The sequence below is a fragment of the Nomascus leucogenys genome, chromosome 8, assembly GCF_006542625.1.
Source record: "Nomascus leucogenys isolate Asia chromosome 8, Asia_NLE_v1, whole genome shotgun sequence".
NCBI lineage: Eukaryota > Metazoa > Chordata > Mammalia > Primates > Hylobatidae > Nomascus > Nomascus leucogenys.
In genome coordinates this window covers 29,256,953-29,283,104 of record NC_044388.1, presented here as the reverse complement: position 1 = coordinate 29,283,104, position 26,152 = coordinate 29,256,953, and the positions used below count along the sequence as shown (strand labels likewise).

At 35.8% G+C, this 26,152-nt stretch overlaps 1 protein-coding gene across 3 annotated transcripts in view; it reads right to left on the bottom strand.

The window, feature by feature from the left end:
* Positions 1-629: 629 nt before the first annotated feature.
* The window catches only part of ADAM28 (ADAM metallopeptidase domain 28), a 62,794-nt gene continuing 37,271 nt past the window's right edge, over positions 630-26,152 (bottom strand). Inside the window, exons 12-24 of one of the 3 annotated variants that reach the window (XM_030816986.1) lie at positions 25,296-25,473; positions 23,867-23,956; positions 20,973-21,168; positions 17,467-17,569; positions 14,983-15,142; positions 13,558-13,638; positions 13,155-13,233; positions 6,715-6,823; positions 5,394-5,448; positions 4,691-4,756; positions 3,877-3,939; positions 2,994-3,056; positions 630-2,455 (exon numbers count right to left, since the gene is read on the bottom strand). In XM_030816986.1, the coding sequence (XP_030672846.1) occupies positions 2,435-2,455; positions 2,994-3,056; positions 3,877-3,939; positions 4,691-4,756; positions 5,394-5,448; positions 6,715-6,823; positions 13,155-13,233; positions 13,558-13,638; positions 14,983-15,142; positions 17,467-17,569; positions 20,973-21,168; positions 23,867-23,956; positions 25,296-25,473 (1,264 nt within the window). In that variant the 3' untranslated portion in view covers positions 630-2,434. Of the gene's footprint in view, positions 2,456-2,993; positions 3,057-3,876; positions 3,940-4,690; positions 4,757-5,369; positions 5,449-6,714; positions 6,824-13,154; positions 13,234-13,557; positions 13,639-14,982; positions 15,143-17,466; positions 17,570-20,972; positions 21,169-23,866; positions 23,957-25,295; positions 25,474-26,152 lie in introns of all 3 variants that reach the window. The other 2 variants (XM_030816987.1, XM_030816988.1) reach the window with 2 other exon arrangements.

The following is a 26,152-nucleotide window of genomic DNA, read 5'->3' as shown; positions in this document are numbered from 1 at the left end:
AATTTGGTGAGTTGTAATAAGTAGACAAACACTAAGGTATCTTAGAGTAACTGGATAAAAACATAATTTAACCTAATAATTTTACTGTTTTTAAAGTAGAGAAGGTAAAAATAACTAATGATGAAAACAGGTTCGGTGGCATATCTGAGGTGGTTAAATGTCAAATAAGCGGAATTCCCTTAAAGTTAGAAAGTTACGGATATAAGTGTGGAAACAGCGTCGTGAAATCAAAGTCTGTTCTAAACTCCTCTGCAGTTGAGCTGAAAGGGAAACATTGTAGGACTTGGGTTCACAGTTCTATGATAAAATAACGGTTTTCCTGTCATTGTACTGCATTATTTCTCTTCAAATAGGATGTATGATGCATCTGCATCAGGGACATAGTGACGGGGACATAGTGACATCATTTAGGAACTTGCAGGAATGTTCACATGCCACTGCTTTTGGGAGTGTATGGTTTAGTTTTTGCTTGGGTTATGGTACGTGGCTAGTTGAGGATTCGTAGGTTTAAGACTTCCATTCCATCAGTATAAAAAAGGATTAGGTGAATCTATTACTGGGGACAGGTATTAAAAAAAAACAACAACCACAACACAGAAAAGGCTCACAAGTTGGTCACAAGTACATAATGGCTTTCCAGGAAATAGGGATTTATTTCTGGGTCAGGAGAGGGTCTTCTGAAACCTCACAGGGCAGATAAAGCTCTACTTTTAAAGTTGTTCTCGTGCAAATGCCACATGGAAAGAAAGCCTCTATCTTTGACAGTGATTTGATCAGTGGACTCTGGATTTCCTGAGGACTGAGCTTCACTTTTGAGGCCAGAGTGAGCTTATCTAGAACCTCATACTGCAAGGGTAAATGAACCATAAAGTTCCTCATGAAGAGACATGCCTGTGGGGACCAGGTAAGTGATAGAAATGGGTGAAGCAGACAAATACAAGAAAAACTGTAGCTGTGATGATGAACCTAAAGCATGTTCCCTGATTACGGAAACAGCTACTTTACTAGTTAGGATGATCTCTGTTGAAAGTGAGAGAAAATCCAACTCAAAATGGCTTAAACAACAAGGAAAATGTATGGCTCATATAATGAGTACCAAGAAAATGTGAGGTAACTCCAGCAGTCATTGATCTACCAATTCAATGACATCATTGAAAGGCCAGGTTTTATTCTTTTTTCATCTTTCTGCTCTATCTATCTTCTTCAGCCTTCATAATCAGTGTGGAGTGCAGCAGTAGCAGCTAGAGTATTCAGATGCCCATATCCAGAAAAAGAGATGAGGAAAAATTTTCCAGAAGTGTCCTAACATAATTCCTCTCTCGTCTTACTAGCCAAAACAAAAAAAAGGGTGGGAGGAGGAGGATTATAAAATCATCTCCAAGTCGACCACTAGCAAGGAAAAATTAGGTTATTTTAATTGACTTAAAGGGATAGGGATTTATCCATGAGATAGTTACGATATTCTTTCCTAGAAGTGGGCAAGTGAACAAAATTAGGGTTCTAAAAGCCAGGAAAAAGGGGGTTATTTGGTAGGAAACCAATAGTGTTTGCTACATTACCCATCAACTAAGCTGACGGTTGCTATGGGCAATGTAATTCTATTGTTGACAAAGCATCGGATTACGTTTTGATTACATCTGACAAAGCTGGGAATCTATTGTTTATGCAAGATCTCTCAATTTTTAAATATTAGCAATACATTCAAAACATGTAAAAGTATTATGTGTCCAATGTCATTCAGACCAAATATATTTGCAGTGCAAACATGGCCTACAGGTCACCAGTTTGCAACCTCTGGTTTTTCCTAATAATTTAACTAAAATTTTCTCCATTTAAAAAGTGAAAACCACTTTAACCATGCCAGTAATTAATTATACAAATATATATGATAAAACATTTTTTAATTCATAGTTTTACTAAATTGTAGAAAACCTCAAATGATATAGCTAATAATGATTTCAGAAACTAATCTAGGAAAGAGATTCACAAAACAGAATGTTTACATCATTTTCTTAACTGAGATCGTAATTTGACAAGTTAATGGTTAAAACAATCAAGATGTTGCTACTCATTTAATGGATGTACAAATTTTCTTATTCCTCCAAGATTAGTGTGATGTTTTTATGTTTTGTTTTCATTAGAGAATGAATCAATTCCTATTAAAGATTTTAACTTCAGAGATATTTCTTTACAATCATCTTCCTTCTTATAAGAATGGATAATTGAAATTTTAAATTCATGCAAAGGTTCTCAGGCATATGTTCCTCTTGAAAATTTTCTTTAGTCTCTTCAAAGTCTAACATGAATCAGAAAATGTTAACTTTCTTGTGTCGAGAGCAAATACTAATGAGATGTAAGTATATTTCTCTGCCATCCAGATTTTCCAGTTTTCCAAGTTGATAATTTAGCCATTAGTTCTTGCTTAGCTGTTGTTTCATGCTTTTGGATTTGAGTCCTAAAAAAGACATAACTTTTAAATGATCAACTTTCTTCAAAACTTTAGATATTTACTATTATGAAGCTGAACTATGAAGAAATTAAAATTATCTGAAGTCAGTTTCGATTTCATAGGTCACTTGATACAGCAAAAATGAAGGAGTAGAAATGTGAGAGGATAGGAAGGGAGTGAGAAAAACACTACACTAAGATCTAAATATCTATCTGGTAATTAGCATAATATGGAGAAGGTAGGGGACCAGGAGGAGAGTTATAGGATACTATCCTTATGTTTCTTCTCATGTTCATCCTTAGGGAATATTTCTGAGAAAATAAATAATATTGGTGTCTACATAGCTTTCTAGCTGAGAATCTTCTAATTTCTCTTTTTAATTATTGGCCATACTGAGAAGTAAGACATTCATGTCGGCACCGATCTCCAAATCATACGGATACTGTTCTTAGTAAATTCTTTCTAAAAAGACATGGTGGGCCTTCTCTTTGACAGTAGGAGATTATAATACAAGAATATAATAATCTGGCTATAGATCTCTTACCTTAGATGTAGACATTGGATTATCCTTGAAAACAGTAGAGGGAAGTGCTTTTTTGTCTTTATGCTACATTAATTATAAAAACAATGGTATGTCATTAGAAATGCTACGCTTGTCCCATCTTAGCTATATTTACTTCCTTAGTGAAATAATTTCTTAACTCTTCTTCACTCATTTAAATTCTACCCAACTTTCAGGGTCCAGTTCAAATTCCAACTACTCAACCAACGAATATTCATGCTACTTTAACCACTCCAAACCCATTGACTTTCTCCTCACCATATTTTTCTTGAATAGCAGTTGAAGAATTAAGTACTCCATTTTTATATGACTTGTTTTCTCACTAAAAATGTGAAATTTCTTGAAAAATATAGGTCTTTCTCATTTACCCACAGCAGAATACCAGGCACAAGAAAAATGCTCAGGAGCCATTTAATGAGTGAATGTACTGTAATTCTTACTTCATGAGCACCTGACTCTTATTCCAGGTTTGCTTATATGTGGCCCATTTTTCATACCCTACCTCCTACAGAAAACTGTGACTAATATATATAAAGTAAAATATCACCTAATAAAATTTTATCTATCTCCTCTTAAGTAAGCATCTAGGAATGAATCTTTGAGACCTCACAGAGCAGAGCTATTTATCATTTCTTGATAATTACGTAACAGCAACACTATTTTTTATAATAAAACATCAATATCCCTACTAATTTATAGATAGCAAGTGGGCCTTGCTTTTTTTAGATATCCCTGGGACAAATGTGCTGTGATATCTCAAGTTAACCTCAAAAGCACACATCCTGATAACCCATGGATTTGGAGACAGTATTTGCAATGAAGAGAAGAGAGATTAAAAATTCACCAATGACTATCTGATACTTACAAGGAAAGAAGATGATATAGGTGCAGGAATTGGCGGTGGTGGAAAATCTGGCTTTGTAATTAGCTAGTAAAAGGATAAAATATTTAAATTCAAAGATAGGGTCCTGAAAATAGGTGTGTATAAAGAAAAGGCTTAAATCAGTTCAGAAATGGAGAAGCCATGACCCCACCCATGAGAATATTGTAAACATATGAGTTTGATTGCTTTCATTTAGTTGCACATACACAGTTGAGACCTAAGTCCAATGTCAATAGATATCTGATAAAGATGATTGCTATAAACTGTATGTTTGTGTCACCAACAATTTCATATGTTGAAACCCTAATCCCCAGAATGGTAGTATTTGGAAGTGTGGGGCCTTTTGGAAATAATCAGGTCGTGAGGGTGCAGCTCTCTTGATAGGATTAATGCCCTTGAGGATACAATAAAAAGGCAGCTGTCTACAAGCCAGAAGGCTGCTTCACCAGACACTGGATCTGCCAGCTCCTTGAACTTAGACTTCCCAGTCTCCAGAATGTGAGAAGTAAATATCTGTTGTTTAAGCCACTCAGTCTATGCTAATTTAGTTACAGCAGCCTGAGCTGATAATTAGGCAGATTTGTCCTCTTCTTGTCACAAGTTGGCACGGAGTGGCATACGTGTTCATATTTTATATTTTCAAAATATTTTGCAGAAGAATTTGTATTTTATATTAATATTCACGTAGATTTCAATATTGTCCTGAAGAAATAATGAAGTGTTGTGGGCTATGACTTTCACCAATATTTCCTGGAGATTGAACTAGGGTGATATTTAAGAGAAGTTGCTAACTCACAAAAGAGGCTGGGGGCTCATTGCCTTCTACTGGCAGATCATACACAAGGGGCTTCATCTGACTCATCTGAAAAGAACAAATATTTCAAAATGAACCATTAGTTTCATAAGCACAGTTTTTAAGTAAGCAGACTTTTCAAGGCATGGAAACTTGGAACTAAGCTGACACCAAGAGACCAGATAGAAAATCACAGTGGTCCAGCTGGCGTATTCCACAGAAGTATTTCCCAGAGCTGTAATGAAAAGTTTTCATCAAAAAATGATTACCAATGTTATTAAACAACTTCAGCTAAAATCTTTAAATTTACAGGACATGAGTAGGACATTTGGGTTATAAATATTACATGTATTATCATACAGACATAGATATTTTTGTTATCTACTGGTCAATTTGCAAAGAAATAACCTAGAGTCAGAGCAAGAGGGTGTGTGTGTGTGTGAGAGAGAGAGACAGAGACAGACAGACATCTGGTATGTGCCTTCTTTGTTCTCTTTATTCTGTTTGTATTTCATGAACCCCGGCAAAGGACTCTTTTGCATTTAACAAAATGCAAAGGAGACATTTCTGAATGTGTAATTGCAAAACGCTGCGGGGTAGAAATGATAGGTAGTCGGGATAAGAGTGTGAGAGAAACGCAAAGTGGGGCCATGGTAATCATAGCCTAGACTATATAGTTCACCTCTTGGGGTGGAACAGCCTTTACCATCTGGGGTTTCCTCTTCTGTTTGTGTGGCCTGGTGCCAGTGGTAGATAGTGACCTGTAAGAGAGAAACACATGATATCAATTGACTTAGCAGCTCCTTCAGCGTGACAGGGAAACTTGGTAGAAGATTCCCAACTTCTTTTTCCCATCGTGTCCTTCTTGCCTATTGCCTGGGTTTTTATCTGCTCCCTGGGTCATTTGGTCATTTTTCCCCGTCAGCCTCCTTCATTGCCTTGTAATTCATAATCACTACTAACTTCCTTTTTGTTCTCTACAGACCCCTGGCTTCTAAAAATGATAGTGTTGAATCCAAATTTTGTCTAAATTATGTTGTTTTATTAATGTCTTACTCAATATTAAAAAACTCATCATGGGTAAATAAGTCTTTCTCTAAAAAAAAAAAAAAAAAAAAAAAAAAAAAAAAAAAAAAACACCATTGTGCCAGAAACATGTTTGTGAGACCAACCCAGGCTCCACCACTTACTCTGCAAGACTGAAAGCATGTTTGCTAATAATCTCTCTGAGCTTGTTTCTTCATCGATCAAAATGTGAAGTTCCTAACCTTGCAAAATGGTGTAAGGGTTAACATAAAACACTTTTCATCTGTAAAATGAAACTAAAAACCACTTTATGAAGTTCTTGTGAAGTTTAAATAAGATAATAGATATAAAAGGGCTTAGCACAAGGCCGGGTGTGGAGACTCACACCTGCAATCCCGGCACTTAGGGAAGCCAAAGTGGGTGGATCATTTGAGGTCAGGAGTTTGAGACCAGGTTGGCCAACATGGTGAGACCCCATCTCTACTAAAAATATAAAAATAGCCCGGTGTGGTAGTATGTGCCTGTAATCCCAGATACTCGGGGCTGATGTAGGAGAAGTGCTTGAAACTGGGAGGTGGAGGTTGCAGTGAGCAGAGATCGTGGCATTGCACTCCAGCCTGGGCCACAGTAGGAGACTCCGTCTCAAAAAAACAAACAAAAAAAGGGGATGGGGCGATGCTTAACACAGTGCTTATCATATAGTGATCAATTAATGCTAGATATTATATTCTTATAACTAATTCAAAAATCTGTCATAATGAGAGTTAATATCACTCTTATTATAACTACGGTGACTAACAGAAGGAAAAAAAAACATTTCTAGATGTGAAGCATTTCTCAGTTAAAGGGAAACCCAGTTTCTGGTCCAAAAAGACTGTATCTGCATGTATTTCTGAATATTAGAAGCAAACCAATTCAATTTGAAAGGGTAGGTTATACATTGAATTTAAAGTAACATAGGGGTCAAAGAGTCCCTACAGCAAGATGAGATAAAGGATCACCTCTGATCTTTCTTCTGCTTTTCTCTGGAGCTCTGGTGCCGGATTACTATAGCAACCACCACAAAAATGACCGCCATTGGGAATAGCACCCCAACCACAATGGAGAAGTCTGCAGCAGAGAACAGGGGCCTGCTGAGGACTGCAGAAACACACATCTGCACAACACATTAATCCTTGTTTCTTTACTTAGCACACATTCCAGCTACCCTTTTCTCTAATGAACATAAATTCCCATAGCCAGTAAAATGAAGATGTATTTTGATCAGGATAATTATATTAGGTAGAAGAAATACACATGAAATCTATAGGAAACATTTAACATGAAATATGTTAAAAAATCATAGTATTGAGAATACTTAGATAATGTTTGTAACAATTGGGAAATGAGCTAGGAGATTAGGAGAGAATATACAGTAAGGAAGATAGCAAACAAGAAATTAAACATTTTTGAAAAGCAATCTTGGAATAAAACAGAGAAAAAGAAACTAAAACTTTGAAAATACATTCCTGTCATTTAGTAAATAAGAAGCTGAGGTGTGACTAAGAGAACTGATAGACAAATAATTGAGTGTTCCACTGATGTTGGTCTACACTGGAATTAGGAAGTTATGTGACCTTGAGAATGAGGAAATGGTTTGAACAAATATTCCTGGGCCTCCATGGTGTTTTTTCTTGTATTGATAAATTTAAATAATGAATATAACTTCACTCTTTTGCTCTCAACTGTTCATTTCTCTTATAATAATCTGAAACCACAAGAGACCAGGAAGGAAAACATTGAAGAGCAATGCCAAAAGTTACCGTTCTCTTATTACAGAAATCAGCAAACCAATAGCATGATTGATATTTGTATAAATGCAAGAAAATTTCACAAGTGTGAGCACACACACACACATGCAGATAGAGGTAGACACATCAGAAGCAGAATTCGAAGACAATGACTTTAGTTCAAATATTCGCTACTTGCCACCCTCCATAAGATTCCAATCCAAAAAGTCAAAGGAAAATAAAACAGTGAAGCATTCTGTTATAGTGTAGATACAGTCAGAATGAAAAATATACACTTACTTGCACTAATATCAGAACTGTAACTATTTTCAGAAGAATGACATATTAGCAGAGAAATAAATGGGAATTTGGCAGTACTTCACAAACACACCAAACTTGAAAAGACATGGTCTGGAGCTAAAGGTGGGGCATAGGACAGATGGAAGTATAATAAGGGAAGGTTTGCAGGTGAAGATAGAAATCACTGAAGAGTAAGTGCAGCCTCTTCATGTTTCTGGTAATGATGGACTAGGAAATTGAGATCAACCTGCCCGTTAAAAATAGTCTTTAAATTTTTTGCAAACAAGCAAACAAAAGCTTCCTAAAAGAGTATAAAAGTACTTAAATGTTAGATAAAATTACTTTGTAGAGATTAGTAAGTGGGCAAGGACCCAGAGAGACAGAAAATAATGCTAGATAGAAGTTCAGAAATGCAGAAAGAAATGAAAGGCAAATGAGCCAATAGCAAACCCTAATGTAAACTGTGGACTTGGGGTGATAATGATGTGTCAATGTAGGTTTATGGAATATTTGTTACTATCAACAAATACTCCACGGGAGTGGGGGATGTTGATGGTGAGGGAAGCTGTTCAGGTGCGGGAGTTGCTGAGTATATGCCAACTGTCTGTACTTTCTCTTCAATTTTGCTGTGAACCCAAAACTGCTCTACAAAAGAAAGTTTATTTTTTTAAAAAAGCAAATGAAGTGGGAAGTTTTAGGGTAATCATCAAAACATAAAAGAAATGCATAACATCCAAGTTAATAAAATAATCGAATCAATAAGTCTATAAGAAAGTAAGAAAGGAGAGAAAAGGGAACATAAACAGGAAAGACAAATAGAAACTATGTAATCATGGATTTATACCCAAGTATATCAGTAATTACATTTAATTCAAATGGACAATGTTCCTCAGTTAAAGAAACAAACAAAAACCAAAGATGTGAGTACTACTAAAAAATATATGTGCATGCTTTCTTTAATAAAAGAAAAAAGATTTAAAACGTGATTCAGAAAGGATAAAAATAAAAATATGGAAAAATGTTATTTCGGTGCAAATACAGACCGAAAGAAATACGTTACAGCTATATGGTCTCCAGGAACTGTAGATTCTCAAAGGTAAGAAGTGTACTAGATAGACACAGACCCATTTCATAACGATACACTGTTCATTAATTTGGAAGAAGCAACACTCTAAACTTGTATGTACACAATAATATTCCCTCAAAGTATAAAAGATTGATAAGAGCCAGAAGTAGTAATCAAATTCACAATTATAGTAGGGGTATCTTAACACTCCTAGCACAGTAATTGGTAGAACAAACAATGTTAGGATTAATTTATATATCAGACAATTAATCAACTTGATAAAATATCTGGAGAATACTACAGAACACATATATGAAAAAATCACAGTCCAATATCACCCATGAATACAAAATAGCAAAGAAATACAAATTCTTCCAGAGAATATAAATGAATACTCTCCAATACACTTTATGTGACTAGCATAACCTTGATACCAAAATTCAGCAATTTTTTCAATATGAAAAAAATCACAGTCCAATATCACCCAAAAGTATAAAATAAGAGTAAACACCCTTCACTATATAAAAAAGGTATTATTTCTAAGTTAGGTTTATTCAAAGGTTGCAAAGTTAGATAAATGTTTACAAACCAGTTGACTCATATGACAGTACTAATAGAGTAAAGGGGAAAACATTTTAATAAATAAAGAAGTATTTGATAGAATTCTTAGAAACTTGAAAGAGAACTAGTGGACCTTAATCCAGTCACTAGAATGGATGATCTTGAAAGCATAAGGTAGAGACAAAGAAGAAAATGAGCATAGAAAAATTTCATACATACAAACTTTAAAGACTTTTGGTGATCATGATGTGTCCGGGTATGTTTATGGATGTGACCGTGTTGATAGTGAGGGAAGCTGTGTTTCCTGTGTTTAAAAACTTTATACACATGGAATTATATAACCAAAAGCTGTTGTTTAAGGATGTGTATTTAGGAAGCAAAACTACAAAGAAAAGTAACAAAATGATTATGATAAAACACAGATTAATGGTCAACCCTTAGAGAAAGAGGGAAGATCAGACTGAAAAGAGGCAGGAAAGCAGATGTCTGGGTCTATTTCTTGGCCCTTATCGTATAACATGACTGTTTATTTTGAAATCATAAGGTTTGCCTTTATATTTACATGCTTGCTGTATTATACGTTACACACAAAAATATGGTGTTAACGATAATCTTGAAAGCCAATGGCTGTGTATGGCCATGTTGTAGGGCAGCACTCTTAACCTTTGTCATGCTGCAAATCATTTCAGCAATCTGAGAAAGCCTATAAACCCCTTTTCTGAGTGTTTCTAAATTCATTCAAAAAAGGCCTAAGATTTAAAGGAAGCTATTGATGTTGGGATACAGTTGTCAAAATATGATGTTGGGATACAGTTGTCAAAATATTATAAAACAGTTTATGATATAGTAAAATATGTTTATTAACCTCTGAAATAATAAGTTCTAACAGTGGATCAGTAACTACCAAAATTTCAAACAAATGATACTCATGGGGTATTTGGAGATACATTCAACAACTGCAATGAGATATTAAAGTCTTTGTAATTTCTATTGGTGACAAAGTCATGCAATATTGCTAATACCCTATTATGGTTTGTAAACCATACATTCCCATAATTGTAGAGAATTCTAAACTTTAGAATTTGACGAAAATAAAAATGTAATTTTTTCCCATTCAAGTTTAGATTTCGGACCCTAGCTATAGTAAAAATTGTCGTCCTCTAGGGTCTGTCCTCTTGGGGCAAGGACACTTGTGAACTAGGGAATGTTCCTCAGTCTGTCTGAGGCTTTCCTTGATGGTTAGATAAGAAACAGCACTGAAAGGGCGCCGAACCCACTAACACAATGCCCTAAAATAAAAACAAGGCTTGGGGGATACAGTTGAATTCTGATACAGTGGTTTCAACAAACAGAATAAGTTGAGACAAGCCTCCACTGTATGTATTTTCAACTTCTCCAGCTACCTCCTTATCCTGCTAAAATACAAATTTCATGTAATATACTGTAAATTTGTATCACTAGTCCTCCAAGTTAAAAATTTTGAGAAATACTTTTAACAGTGCTTATCAGAATTAATTCAACCTTATTGGATGATAACTAAAGAAAAAGCGTCGGTCGAACCAAAAGATTAGGTATAAAATAATACATAGAAGTAGAGGTATACATGAAACGTATACGTCCGGAAAAAGAGCATAAATAATCAAATTTAGGGTACTCTCAATGCAATTAAAATATAGGCTGTAAAAAAACTAGATGTGAAACAGGAGAAAACAGCCAACTGAGATAAAAAAATCTTTCAGGAGAAAACAACCAACTGAAATAAAAAAATCTTTCAAAGAGACATAAAAATGCCACTGAATAGTTTTAAATGTCATTATGAGTAATAAGAGAATTAACATTGCTAAAAAATTTATATTATGATACAGAGAATAATCTTGAAAAACTTCCCCAGAATTAACAAGAAAAATGACCTAATATGGAATGTAATATGGAGATCACACAGTGGAGATATTTTGTATAAATAATTTACATTTCTGAATCAGAAACCAGAAAACTGAAACAAAATAAATTTTAAAACCTAAAACAACAAACATTTCTTAAACTGAAGAAAAAAAGCAAATCCTCAGTTTAAAGAAACTCACTAGGTAACATCATAATGGAAAGAGAACATCACCCAGGAATAAAATAGTGATTCATTTTGATTAAGCAGTAATTAAGTAATTAATTCTAAAAGCATTTAAGCAAAAACAAACCTAATGACTTTTAAAAGGGATGTTATTTAACATCAACAAAAATCAGTCTGGCCTTGTTTTTTTTTGACATTAAATATAAGCATCTACTTTAATAGAGTTATGAATGCAAAATTGTGATTTAAAAAATCAAATTCAATCAAACCTGCTATGCATGCTAGGATATAGAATATTAATTGAAATATTAAAAATATTTGGCAACAGAAATACATTCTCATAAGTACAACTTAAGAAAGTTTTATGTGGATGCATTGTTACAACAGGAATAAATTACTCATAGAGGTGACTTAGCAAATCAATAGACATATCAAAATAAAGCAGTCAAGAAAGTCATAGTTTAAATGGATTTTTAGTGAGCATTTGAAACCATTAAAGAGTTTTCTAATTAGTTGATTGTGTTCATGCCCCTTTCCAAATACATGACAAACACATGTGTATATAATACAATCATAGGGCACTAGAAAAAATAATTTTAAAAATCTTCAGAAACATAGGATGTTAAGGGATTTATGTGGATGGAAGCAGAATAAATATAGACTAAACATCAGAAATAAATGTTCTCTCTTGAAAAGTCTAATAATCTGAATTTGGGGCAGATATCTCACTGAGGTCTACTTCATCTCCTGTGTATATAGAACAAGATTGGCTCATCACCTGAGATCAAAATCCCGAGAATTTCTCTGTTTCTGCAAACAGAGGATGCAGGAACATGAACAGGAGGACAGAGGCTTCCTCTAGATACCTACACTATATCAGACAGAGAGGGGAGCATCAATCAGATGATGATGACTACACTATATCAGACAGACAGGGGAGCGTCAATCAGATGATGATGAGGAAAAGCAGCTCTCTCAGGAAAAAATGTGGTGATGAGCTCCCTCCTCAGGGTAAAATGTTCCTCGTCATAACAACTGGAGGTGGGTCCCTACTCTGGCTCCTTCTCACCCTGAAGACCTACAGGCAGACCTGCCCATAGAGCTCCCAGCCAGATTCCCCCATCAAGAGAAATATCAGTAGGTACAACAGCACACACAAATGCAGAGAAATCCCATGTGAAGTAATCCAGCTCTACCAATTCCACATTGAACTAAGGATCACATATCCTGAAGAAAACTAGTACAACAGACTACAAGTGACATGGTGACAGAACAGAACAAACCAACTCAAAAGAAACATAATTCAAAGAATAGAACTGAATGTACAAAAATAACCGGTCATATTCTTAGAGAGTTTTATGAGGATATTATATTTTTCCATTAAGTTGAGGCTGCTATGAAAATGGAAGAGTCCTAAAGTAAGAAAATTTGTGAAATTAAAATAACATTACAAATATAAAGGTTGAGGAAATCTTTTTGCATGTGCAGTGAAAATGAAGACATGGAAAATATAGTTAAAAGGTGTTAAGGAGATTTGGGGGATAAATATTGGGGATTCAATATCTACAGAACAGAAATTTCAAGAAAAGAGAAAAGAGGCAATGAAATCTCATATAATACAAAATAAAGGATTGGAAGAGGAGAGCAATTTTCTCAGGTTAGATGTGTAATGTTACCTACGGAAGACCACTGAGGAGTCATTGCAGTCGGGAGGGCTCCATCCTTCCTCGCATTGACACTGGAGCTCATGGTCACACACCTAGGGGAGCAATGATCCTGTTACTGTCCCCGCTAGGCTGACCAGAAACTCAAGGCCCTAATCGTCCATAATAAAGTTCATGCAGAAAAAGGAATAACCCCAATCTCCAGGCTTCCATCTATCTACAAAAGGTATGAATGAATGAGAGGCATTTCATGAATGATTCTCAGAAGAAATTTCTCCTTGAACCATGCTACTGAAGGCTTGGATAAACTTAGTAATTCTCATCACTTAATGCTGAAAACATTACTTTAGCTTTCTTATAACTAACCTAGAATGTCATAAGATTCAGAGAGCTTAGGGAAACATATTTTCAGAACTCACAGCATGTCCTTTGCACTTAGATGAGCAACTGGTTGATTTGTAGGCTTTCTCAATATCCACACATTCTGCATTAATGCAAACCTGAAAGTGATGTAGAAAACATGAAGCTTCATCTTCTCCGAACGTAGATGAGAAAGTTGAGGTCTGTGTGAAGAGGCTAGCAGATGTTGTTTAAGGTGGCTCTGCCAGGAGGCTGATGTAGAGGAAGGGAAACAGAGATGGGCTCTCTTGCTTACATTATCCTCTTAGTTAAACCAACCCAAAAAGGTTGATAAAGTCTATCTAAGCATTTATTTATTTTTAAAAATCCAAACAACTCTATATCCCAGAAGCAGTGACTATGCAAGAAGTTAAGGGATAAGCAATAATGAGATGATCTTAATGCCAGGGGACCCAGGAACATCTCAATTCTGCCCTAGTCCCAGTACCTTCCTCCCTTAAGGCCCAAGCACCGCAACACCCCATGCCAGGTCATGTGATAATGTCTCAATGTCTTTAAAGGCTTCAGCACTAGAAAATACAAGGAAATTAGTAAAACCTGGAAAACGCAATTAAATAGTATATTTTACATAAAATTCCTTGCCCTTGATGTTGCCATATGTTTCAGGAAAAATGGGGGAAAGGAATAAGTTTAAATACTGTGGGTACTTCTTATAGGCAAGACCTAATATTTTAATGTCAAATCAGCAGATTTATAAACATTGCTAAATGTTTATTTTCAGCTCCAGGGGTTCAGAGACCACGTATGAGCAATACCCACACTGAACCACTAAGATAATTTTGGATTCATCATTGGATAAATTTATATTTAAATAGCCAAATCAGTTTAAGTAAATAAGAAGATATTTTGAGGATTGGCTTTACCACAGTGAAAAATCAGGGGAACTCTTTGGTCATGTGGATATCTTAGTGAGTATGTAAATAGAGTAATTCTAATCTCTTATGAGAGACAAACCTCATTGTCAAAGTTCGTGAATTGATTGGCCCTGGCTAAACAGTACTTGTATTTAAGTTCATTATATTATTAATGAGATACAGATCTGTTAAATGAAGCCCAGTATCACATATGCTGGCACTTTCAGTGAGTTTTCAGACTTCGTCTATGAAAGTTAAACGGATGCTACTGTGTGTTATCTGCATGACAATATGATACTCCTCTTGAAATCATGACTATGAGAGTCAATTATTTCCAAATTTCACCACAGTGTTTGAGAATGTTAATGTCAGTGCTTATTCCTGCTATGTACTAGGTTCTGCGCCATTTTCATTTCTGTGTTCCAAATTCAAACTCTATGGGTTCTATTAAGGCATGGTGAACCCCAAAATTGGGAAACAAGGCACATAGTGAATAACCGAGGGGCAAAACAAGAAAGCACATCAAAGTAAAAAACACTATTTTGAGTGAAAACCACAATTTCAACTTACCTTGTTATCGCCACACTTAGTTCCATTGGCCACCATGCCTATTTCTTGACTTGTGTCTTCAGGATCAAATGTTTTACACGTCAGGAAAGTCACTATCCGTCCTTTCCAGGGCAAATTATCCAACCCACCTTGACAAAACAACTTCCCACACATGGTATCACTGAGGAAAAAGCCAAAATTTATTGCAGGATTCAAATTGCAGTTTTATATAAATGCTCTAGGACTATGGATATTTAAGTGATGGTATTTTTACCTGTAGCTGAGACTTTTAGTTGTACTTTACACCCATTTTCCTTTATTTCTCAGTAATAGGATGCCTGAATGTTAGCACAATATATTATGGCTCAAATAAACAGCATTACCCAGATCCCAGTACACCTAATTTTTGCCGGTTGCCTAAGTGCTGGCCCATGAGAAGAAAACAGAATCTTAAGCACAAATTCTAAAATGAGGAATTATCTTCTATTTCTCAACATTTTCTCATTTTTTGCTGATTGGAGTATGATAGCTGGAGAAGCTATCATAGGCCTAGAGAAACACATGGAAATGAAGGTCATGTGGATGATGGAGCTAGAGGATAAAACATGGATTCCTAACATCATGGAGGCATCCGAGACATCAATTTCTATCTTGTTTCAGATAGATAGGTTACCCATTTATTTGTACAACTGGCTGCAGAATAATTCCACCAAAAGAAAGCCCAAGTCTCCACTATAATTCTGTCAGAACAAAGCTGAGCCTCCCTTGACACTGCAAGGCATCAGGTGGAGTTACTGAAAGAACTGTCTCCCTGAAGGTGCAGATTAAACTGCTCAACACTCAATCAAGCCATTCATTTACTGCCAGCAGGACTAAAAGACAATAAAGTGGAAGTCAATTGCTTTATGCAGAATTCAGAAGAGGGCTGTGAAAAAAGTATCCGGAAAGTGATGGCATCAGATTTTTTGATATCTCTTGGCTGTAGAAAATATGTTTGAGGAGTAGAGAAAGGCATATATTCTCTCAAAACGTGAGAGTGTGTTTTTCTTGAATCATTTAGGTAAAGCCATAAAGGATGACTCCAGGGCACAGGTAATTTCAGGCTAACTCTTCACTATAGCCAATGACTACTGAGAAGTGACTAGGAGGGTAGTTTGTGGGGTGAAGGAGCTGCTTGAGCCACTAGTTGCAGAAACTAATGCTCATGTAAAGAGTTATATATATGGCACAATGGTGTGTGCACAGACTGCAGAGGAAAGATGGCGAGACCCATTCACCACCTATAATTGCCCTTCCTCTGGCCCTCACATACTGCCTTTTACGTAATTTCCTCTCTTGAATCTGCCCTGATTTCCTATAAAGAAGAGACCACAAGACCACAGAAAATGATTGTTCTTTAGGCACAGATTCTACCAAGAGATAATCCTATGTCCAAAGTATAGTTTGGTAATATCTGTCATTCAGCGAAATTCGTGTCCAATAGACAAACTTTGGGAAATGTTGATCTTGTGCAACCTCTTGTTAAAAATTATTTGGTATGTGTAAAATTTAGAGCAGGTACAAAGAGTTTAATCTATAATTGAATTTTAAAAGTCATCTTAAAATTGCAGAATTAAAAATAAACCATAGGCCGGGCGCGGTGGCTCACGCTTGTAATCCCAGCACTTTGGGAGGCCGAGGCGGGCGGATCACAAGGTCAGGAGATCGAGACTACGGTGAAACCCCGTCTCTACTAAAAATACAAAAAATTAGCCGGGCTTAGTGGCGGGCGCCTGTAGTCCCAGCTACTCGGAGAGGCTGAGGCAGGAAAATGGCGTGAACCTGGGAGGCGGAGCTTGCAGTGAGCCGAGATTGTGCCACTGCACTCCAGCCTGGGTGACAGAGCAAGACTACGTCTCAAAAAAAAATAAATAAAAAAAAATTAACCATAGAAAAATCCCAAGTTCTTCTGGTGTGCTGTTCTATAGTGTTTTCCCGGATATCAGTACTAAAACTAACAAACTCTTCAGATGAATTGTCAATATTTTCTTATTGCATTTTTTCTTTATGTAATTCTACTGAAAGTTTAAATCTGTTCAAGCCCTGCATCTGTTATTCCTCTGGATAGATAAATATTTCTACTCTGAATCTTACAAGGAAAAACATGAGATTGAGAAAGCATCTGATTTATACTGGGAAATCCCTGGACAAATTTCTAACCAGACCCATTCTTTGTTGCATGTTCCATCACAACCACTCATTCTACCCAACAGTGACTGTGCTTTGTGTCATCTGAAGCACCCACCATGAGATACTTGAAGAAAGAAGCCATTTCTTATTTGTCATTTTAGACTCGGTACCTAGCCCGCATCATTGCACATAGTAGTTAGTTACTCAATAAATGTTTGTCAAATGGTTGATGACCAAATGCACTTTCCCTTTAACTGGAATAAATCAGAATGTGCAGCTGGAAGTGTACCATTGCTCTAGTCTGTGAAGCAGGAAGGTTCAGACAAGGCCACTTACTTTGCTTTGCAGGGAATGAGTGTGTCATCCACTCTGCGACAGTACCCGTACTTTGACCCGCCTTCATTCCTGTTGTAACATGACTTATCTGCAACCTCAGTTCCTGGGACCAGGATCAATCAGCAGGGAAAAGAAAATAGATGTTTGAGATTCAAGAGATATTTGAAAATAAAAGATGTTAAAAATTCAGTGCTGGAAAGGGATTTATAAAATATAAAACAAGCAAGAAAAATACTATTTTAGCATAATTCCATTGACCACTCCTAGAAACATAGGCTGTAGTAATTTGGTATCAAATGAACTGGCTGGAATTACAAATCATCTTTTAAATAATCTGTTACTCCATAATAAACTCCTACTATGTGCCCGGTACAAAAATAGGCATCACATAGTTCATGTCTCAGGTAATCTTCCTCAGATCTCCATCAGACAAAACACATTGCTCAGAGCTCAGGCTTTAAGCAAGACTGAGTAACTGTGTGAACGTGGGCAAGTGTCTTAACCCCTGAGTTTCCTCATCTGTAAAATAAGGATACATAATTTATATGTGAATATATATATTTAATATTATATTTACACATATATAAAAGTGTATATATACACATTATATACAACAGTACCTACCTCAAAGAGCTGTTTTGAAGATTAAGTTACTTAATATAGGTGAGCCACTGAGAACAGTGCCTGGTCAGCAGTACATGGTTGACAAATACTAGCCATTCTTATTGCCATTCTCAATTTATTAATAAGGAAACAGAATCCTGTCGAGTCACAGAGAGAGACCTATGTTCCTCCTCTGTGCTGAGGTGCCCTCTCTTCAAGAACAAGTAATTCTGTCTTAAACGTTTGGAAGTTTTGAGTCTAGCCTTTGACAAACAGCAGTTAAAATAAGTAAACATCTATGAAGATACTGCATTGTTTTTAAGAAATACTTTTAAACCTATTATGATGACTTGTAAACTCAAAACATTTTAAATGAACTTTGTGTTTCAGTGTGCGAGATAAAATGAGTTTTGTTACCTTTTTTTATTATTTGTGTCTTAGTAAAATGTGTTCATGTTTTATTATAATACAATATCTACACGGAAGAAAAGAATCGTTAGTCATGAATAATCAGGGAAAAGCATTATATTCCTAGTCTGAGACTTCAGAGTTATTGCTGCTAATATTGCAGAATGTATCACTCATATATCTGGCATCATGCTGTTTTATGACTTCTTGCCAATTAACAATATAGCTGTCCTTTCCCCAGGCATCACATTTTCTAAAGCATCACAGCTGCAAAAATTGTATTGAATTAATACTCTTTATTTAACTAATCCATATATTTTGGATTTTGAGATGTTCTTCAATTATCCACTATCATTAAAAAATACTGGCTGAAAAATCCTCATAAATATTTGAGTACAATTGCTAGGAGAAGGAGTAAAAAACAATTATTTTTAGATTTTGTGTACGCATTTTTCTCTCCATAAAGATGATGCTAACTTTTATATTTACCAGCAGTGTACGAAGGGAGTTATTTGCTTATGTTTTCACTGACACTGAACATTAACGTCTGTAGCAAACTTTTGCCAATGATTTTAATTTTATAGGACATTTGTATTTCTTCATGACGAATTGCCTGCTTATGCCTTAGCCACATTTTCAATACTTGGAATTACAATTGATTCGTGGGTATGATTTGATGCCAAAAAGAACGATTTTTAAATTACTTACAAAGTTGCAAGACTTTTCAAACTTCCCAGATTAATTTAAAATAAATACGTGATCCTCTATGAATTATGAAATTTGGAATTTTATTTAGGCAAATTGTTTTCTCTGGCCTTTTATAATGGCTGTATTTAAATGTATGACTTAAGAGGTTACTCCATTTCCTGATCAGATAAACATGTTCAATGTTAATTCAATAGACAATTTTGAGCTTTTTACTAAAGCCAGGCACTGTGCTGGGAGGCACTGGGAATACGACTGTGAACAATGTAGACGATGTCCCCGTTCCGGGAAGTTTACAGATTTGCCAAGGAGGCTAATCATAAAGTCGGACAAAGGAGGGAGGAGGGTAACAGTTAATATTGTTTGCAGTTAATATTTACTACAAGATAATAAAGGCGATGCTCAGAACTTCACCTTTGTGCTAAAGATTTTCTTTCTCCTGGTTTTTGCCGTATACTGAAGTTAGCCAAGGAAACATGAGCCTCTAAAGCGACAATCAATTTTGTTTCCACCTTTAACCTTGCACATCCACGAAGTGGAGGCAAGATTGCTGAGGCCTGGTTCCAGGATACCAGTGAGCTAGCTGACGTACTAAGGGCATTGAGATTTGCTCCTCAAATTGTGTCTCGACCCACTGTAGCCAAAGACAGTGAAGTTTACAGGGAGGTTTTTCTAGGGTCTTGTCTATTTGTTTCCCAGGTTTCTTGTTTTCACAGTGCATTGTAAGTCAGGACTTTTTGTTGATTTTCTCAATCTTGTTTTAGCTCTATTTTCAGGAATTATGAAAAGTTTCTGGCATGCAATGACCCCTTTCAAATAATTGTAGGAATATGTAGATTTTCTCTATTTTAATAAATATTGTTTCAGTCATTTAAGTAGGAATCTGAAACTGTATTAGGAAGGCGGTATGGCAATTAAATACATGTACATCATACATATTATATCCAGAAAGTCCAAATAACTGGTTTTTAAAAACTTGCCTTTTTTTTTTTCTTTTTCAACTTAAATTATGTATCCTCTGACCAACATCTCCCCACCTCCTCCCTGTCACGCCCTGGAAACTAGCATTCTACTTTCTGCTTCTATGCGTTCAACTTTTTTAGATTTCACATATAAGCTAGATCACTTATATGATCTAAAATTGCCTTTTTAATAAAGTTATTTAATACTATATAAATTGCTGTTTAAATTTTCAGATATCTCTTTAAACTTTTATTTTTCAAGTTTTCTTGGTGAAATTAGAGAATATGGTCTCCAAAATTTTGGTGTTATGGACAAAGCGACCATTTAAGAACTTTCACTTTGCTTTATTGCCTTTCTGCATTTCCAGAGTTCTTTTCTTTTTTCCATCTTTTCTTATTTCTGTCCCATCCCACAGTACTTCTGCCACCCCTGCACACACACACACCAGCACACACACAGATTTCCAAGGGTTTATGATCTTAGTAGGGTTGCCAGATTAAAAAAAAGACACCCAGTTTAATTTGAATTTCAGATACACAAATAATTTTAGTATGAGCACACCTCAAATATTGCATGGGATATACTGATGCTAAGACAAAAAACCTCGTTGTTAATTTGAAGTTAAAATTTAACTGGGCCATCCTTATTTTTATTTGGTAAATCTAGCAACCCTAAAACCAACCTCAAATCTTAAAACCTTTCCATGATTTTGAGTTCAAAGTTTCTAAGAAGGATAGGACAGAATGGTCCTTTGGCCATAGTTAAACACTGTCATCTGAAATGATTTTCCTTCGCACATGCACAGGGGAAAGGATTTGTCCTCCTACCTGGTCCCCACAGCTCTGTGCACTGCTCCTGCAGTGTGGGGCATGTCCCCATCAAGCAGTGGCCCTTCCCGTGATGGCAAGGGAAGCCATTGACTTGGAACCTATCATCAGGACAATTACCAGATTTACCATCACACATTTCAGACAGGTCGCACTCATCTTTTGCTGGTCTGCACACCATCCCAGCCTTTTTAAACTGTAGAAAAACAAAAATAGAAGGATTTTTGTTTTCCTTACCTGCTTTACCCTAAGACCTCAAATTAACACAAACATTTTCCATTTGGACTTTTTGGGCATAGCAGTTGGAGGTGTCATTTCACTGAAGCTTACGTTGTCATTATAAATTAAAGCCATGATCTGTTATATCACTTCTATTAATATTGGTTAATGCCCTAAGTTTTTAAGCAATATTTCTGAATTTGTACCAAAAACACCAAAGAAACATAATGTAGAAAAGTACAGGACAAAAAAAAAAATACAGGCAACAACTTAGATAAAAAGAAGGGAGTTATTTCTCCTTTTGTTGAATGCATCTCTGTCAGGAACTCCAAGGAGATTTAAATCTGCAACTTCAGAGATTTACTGGTGAAGTGGATCTTTGGTATTGAAGGAGATAAGCTTACAAGCACCAGATCAGCAGATTCAGACTTTCCCAGGCCTCGAGTTTCCTAATCCTTAATCCCTTTTATTGTAGGTTCAGCTATTTCCTTTCAACTCACTTCTTCCATAGAATAATTTATTATGATAGAGAAATAAGCAAATATTCACTTGATATATTAACTCAGTTGTAATCAATTACTGCAAATCTTACTCTTATTTGCTCAGAGAAACTTTAGTGAAACAAATTCTGCCATTCCTGCAAAACTGAGAAAGTATGTTTGTTTGTTTGTTTGTTTTCCTTCCTAACAGGAGCAGGTATGTTTTCAATGCATCAAATAACTTTGAATATCTTAATACCAGTGACGGGATCAAATCCAAATTTCCATGCAAGCATGTGAGATCCTACAAATTCAACCCAAGCCTCCAGTCAGACCATTCCTTACCAGATACCAGACAAACCATGCTTGTATCTTATGTCTTTGCTCTTTCTGTGCCCTCATTTGGAAATTCTTTTATGTCTAAATCTCTTCTATCTAAAATCTTTTTTTAAGTCCAGTTGAAAGCCCGTTTTCCCACCAAGTTTCCTCCGACATCTTCAATGCAAATTGCTGCTCCTGCTTTCTTCATGTGCTTGGGAAGAGCCTCGAATTCAGATTTAGATGACAGGAATTTGAATCTCGGCTTTGCACGTGTCTGAGTGCTGAACTTTGGAAAATGGATTTAATCTCTCTGAAAATCCCTGTCCCCATCCAACATCTACTTTACAAGGCCATTGTGAAAATCAAGTGAGACTGTACATAAAAAGCTTAATATATCATTATGCTATCTACATGGCCATTGGATCACACATTATATTTTCATATGTTTCATATATGTATATCATTGCCCTAAATAGTAAGAAACTGGATACGTTTTTATCTACCATAATCGCTAACAAATAGCATTTATTAAACACTCTTTGAGTACTGCTTAAGTTCTCAAATTTACTTCCTTTTGAACTTCTTCCTTTCCTCTCTCTCCGACATTAAAAACAAAATTACAACAAACATTCCCTATAACCTTGTATGCCATATGCACATTCATGCTGCAGTTACAGATCATTTAAAATATATGAAATTCTGTGCTAGGTGAAAGTGAATCTGTCTTCTGGCCTTAGGAATCAATCTAAGTATGAAAACAAATCCTCACAATATAGAACGATACGCAACAATAGAAAGTTAAATACTAAACTTGAAGGACAATTTAGAAAAGCACCACAGAGAACATGAAACGGCGTATTTAGAAGAATTTCACCCTGAAGTGGCTTCAAAGATTGAAGATAGGGATACCCCCCACACTACTCAGAATAAGACCTCTTCCACCACACACATTGTTAAAGGGAGATACAATCAGTTTTGTGAGATTCGACCTGAGAAAGCCATGGAGCATAAGAAACAGCAGCAGGTAGGGAGTAACCAGCTTTGGCTTTAGAGATGATCACACTTGGGGTTATCCCACTCAACAGTGGCCATGTTTATTTTTACATTTTTTTGTTGTCTGTATTTAAGGTGCACATGATTTAATATACATATATATAGTGAAATGCTTACTACATATATATACCTATGTGCCCACAAAAATTAAAAATAAAAAAATTTTAGAAGGAAATGATTACTACGGTCAAACAAATTGATATATTGGTCTCTTACATAGGTGTGGGTGTGGGTGTGTGTGTGGTGAGAACATTTAAAATCTACTCTCTTAGCAAATTATTAATATACAATACAGTCACATTGTACCTGTACCTATAGTCATGTTGTACATTAGATCTTTAACTTACTCATGCTACATAACTGTAACTTGTCCCTTTTGACCATCATCTCCCCATTTTCCGAGCCTCCTTGCCCTTGGGTAAACACCATTCTACTCTGTTTGCATGTATTCAACATTTTTGGATTCCACATACAAGTAAGATCAGTATGCAGTGTTTGTCTTTCTATGCTGGCTTATTTCACTTAGCATAACGTTCTCAGGTTTATCCAGGCTGTGACAAATAGTGGCCGTATTATTTTGTTCATTTTCTACTCTGCATTTTTTTCTCAAAAACAAAATGAAATAATACCTACTGTGAAGGATCATTGGAAGATTCGATAGGCCATGTATGCAGAACACTGAGTCAGTGCTTCGTAAATAGTAAATATATCATTTTATATAAAGAAAAATATTGCATTGCTTATTTCAGTTAACATAATCACTGAGATGTTAATGTACAAAGATGTAATCATAATTATTAAAATAGAATAAAATAATCTTACTTGGCATTTTTCACAACATTCTCCTAATGCACATTGAAAACTTGCTTTGATTTTACATGTCTTAGCATCACAGCAAATATTGGTACATTCCTAAGAAATACGAGAAACAAATGTAAATGCAACATTACTTTTTGGTCCCAGTTCAGCACAATTTGTAACATACTATATTCATCAGGCATATGTTACTTTCATGGAGTCTAAATATGACTTTTTCAAAAAATAAAGATAAAAGAATTAGAAAACCTGAAATTTTGGAGCAACTGATGGTTTGTTGTTTATCTGAATTCCACTTACATCATTTTTCTATTAACTGGTTTCCTCAGTCTCCAATAATAAGGAAAGATCTATTCTTTTTGGTAAAATATGAAGGAAAAAAACACAGTTCTTAAAATAAGATTTGCCTAATTATAGACTATAATTCCTTCAACTCATCAGTTATGTACATATCTAGCAGTAAATCCAATTGCTAGGATATGTACTGAAAAGCTAAAGATAGAGCTCTTTATCTAACTTTAATAGTTAATTCAACTGTGCTTGAAGCAAATACTTTGTCTTAGTCTCTCTGCTTTGTGTCAGAATCCTGCCTGCAAAAGGTATTGGAAAAACTCCTACCTCAAAAATGTTCCCCTGCAGCTGTCTACATTCCCATAGAAGATTGAGAATTTTAGGGTTACAATATTTTAGGGTTAAAACTCTAGCCCTTAGTTCAAATAAAATCATCAACCAGGACTGACTACCATTTTCATAGAGCAAATACGTAATCAAATATATAATCATATTTCAAAGTTACTGAAAGTCAATACTCTGAAGGCTTGATGCATTACTTATATTAAGCATTAATAACATGGAAGCAGAGGTCCCATTCAAAATCCCAGACACCCTGTGAATAGGGTCAGCACAGAACTTCTGATGGTAATAACTCCAGAGTCCCAAAGCAGTAAGGGATGCACCAGATCCCTGTGCTGGGTGGTCTTGCGTTTCAGAGCTGGAAACAGACACATTTGAATCCAGTTCTTGGCTCCTCCATTTGCCAGCCCAGTGACCTTGAACCAGCAAGCTCTTTGTACTCTGAGCACTCATAGGGCTCTGTCTAAAGTAATGCTGGGTAAGTCACAGTCACATAGGGAGCTTCAAGTATTTCATTTAGAAAGGGAGGGATGAGGACACAAGGCCCAAGTTAGTAAATAGTAAAGGAATGAGGATGGAACCCTGGGGGAGAAATTAGCAAGGTCTGTTTAGCAGTGCAGGGTTCCTTGTCAGAAAGATTTTCCTGGAAAACACCTACAAATGGACATACCCAACATTACCCAAAAAACCTACAATGTTTTGTAGGTTTGTATGTTTTGTAGTGGGCCACACATTCTTTTATAGTTGATCTTCTTAGCAATTGAAAAACAACTAGATCCTTTTAGAAAGTGATTGGCCGTACCTCAGATGTCCCACAATCACAGTCCTCTCCCATTTCCACCAACTGGTTCCCACAAATTGGAGTGGATATGATATCTGTAGGCAATGGAGCATTAAAGAGGCAATTTGATAATTTATCTTCAAAAAACTTGTCATAGCTGACACGGCTGCAGGAACTGAAGTCTGTGGGTATATAGAAGCTGTGAAGATAAGGGAAGAAAAACTGGAATATACTCATGCTTAACATGTGGGAAGCAGTATCTGACATTAGGCACAATTACACCCACAGCCTGCCCCAAAAGACAAAATCCAGTCCACTGACCAACTGCCAGATCGTGAGCTCATTTACATGCCTGAATTAACCCACCTCCAACTTCATGAGAAAATATAGTCATAGTTCAAAATGTAGCATCCAGGCCACTTTTAATAAAACAAATATGTCTCTGACTTCTCCAGATAATCTTAGATCATTTGGGAGATGTAAAGACCTAAAGGTACCAAAATATTTATTTACATGTCTCAGAATTCACTTTCCTTTAGAGGAATTCCTATTGATAGGATCTCTTCATCCTACAGATAAAGATGAGGTTTACAACTGCTGTAATAGAGGGGAGAGTTAACATAAGCTCTGTAACTGGCATGCAGCCATATGCTGTTTTGTACAGGGGCTTTGGAGAATAACCCTAGCTTGAGTGGGCTGAGGGAGGAAATGAAAATAGAAAAGAGGAAATAGAGTTTATAGAGTGAGCTGTACGTATAGAAAAGAGGACATGAATATATAAAAAAGATTGTGAGATTTTTAAAGATAAGATTGCCTAAAAATTTTGCCTAATTCAGGGAGTGAATGTGTGATGTCTTTTCATAGACTGTCTTCATTGT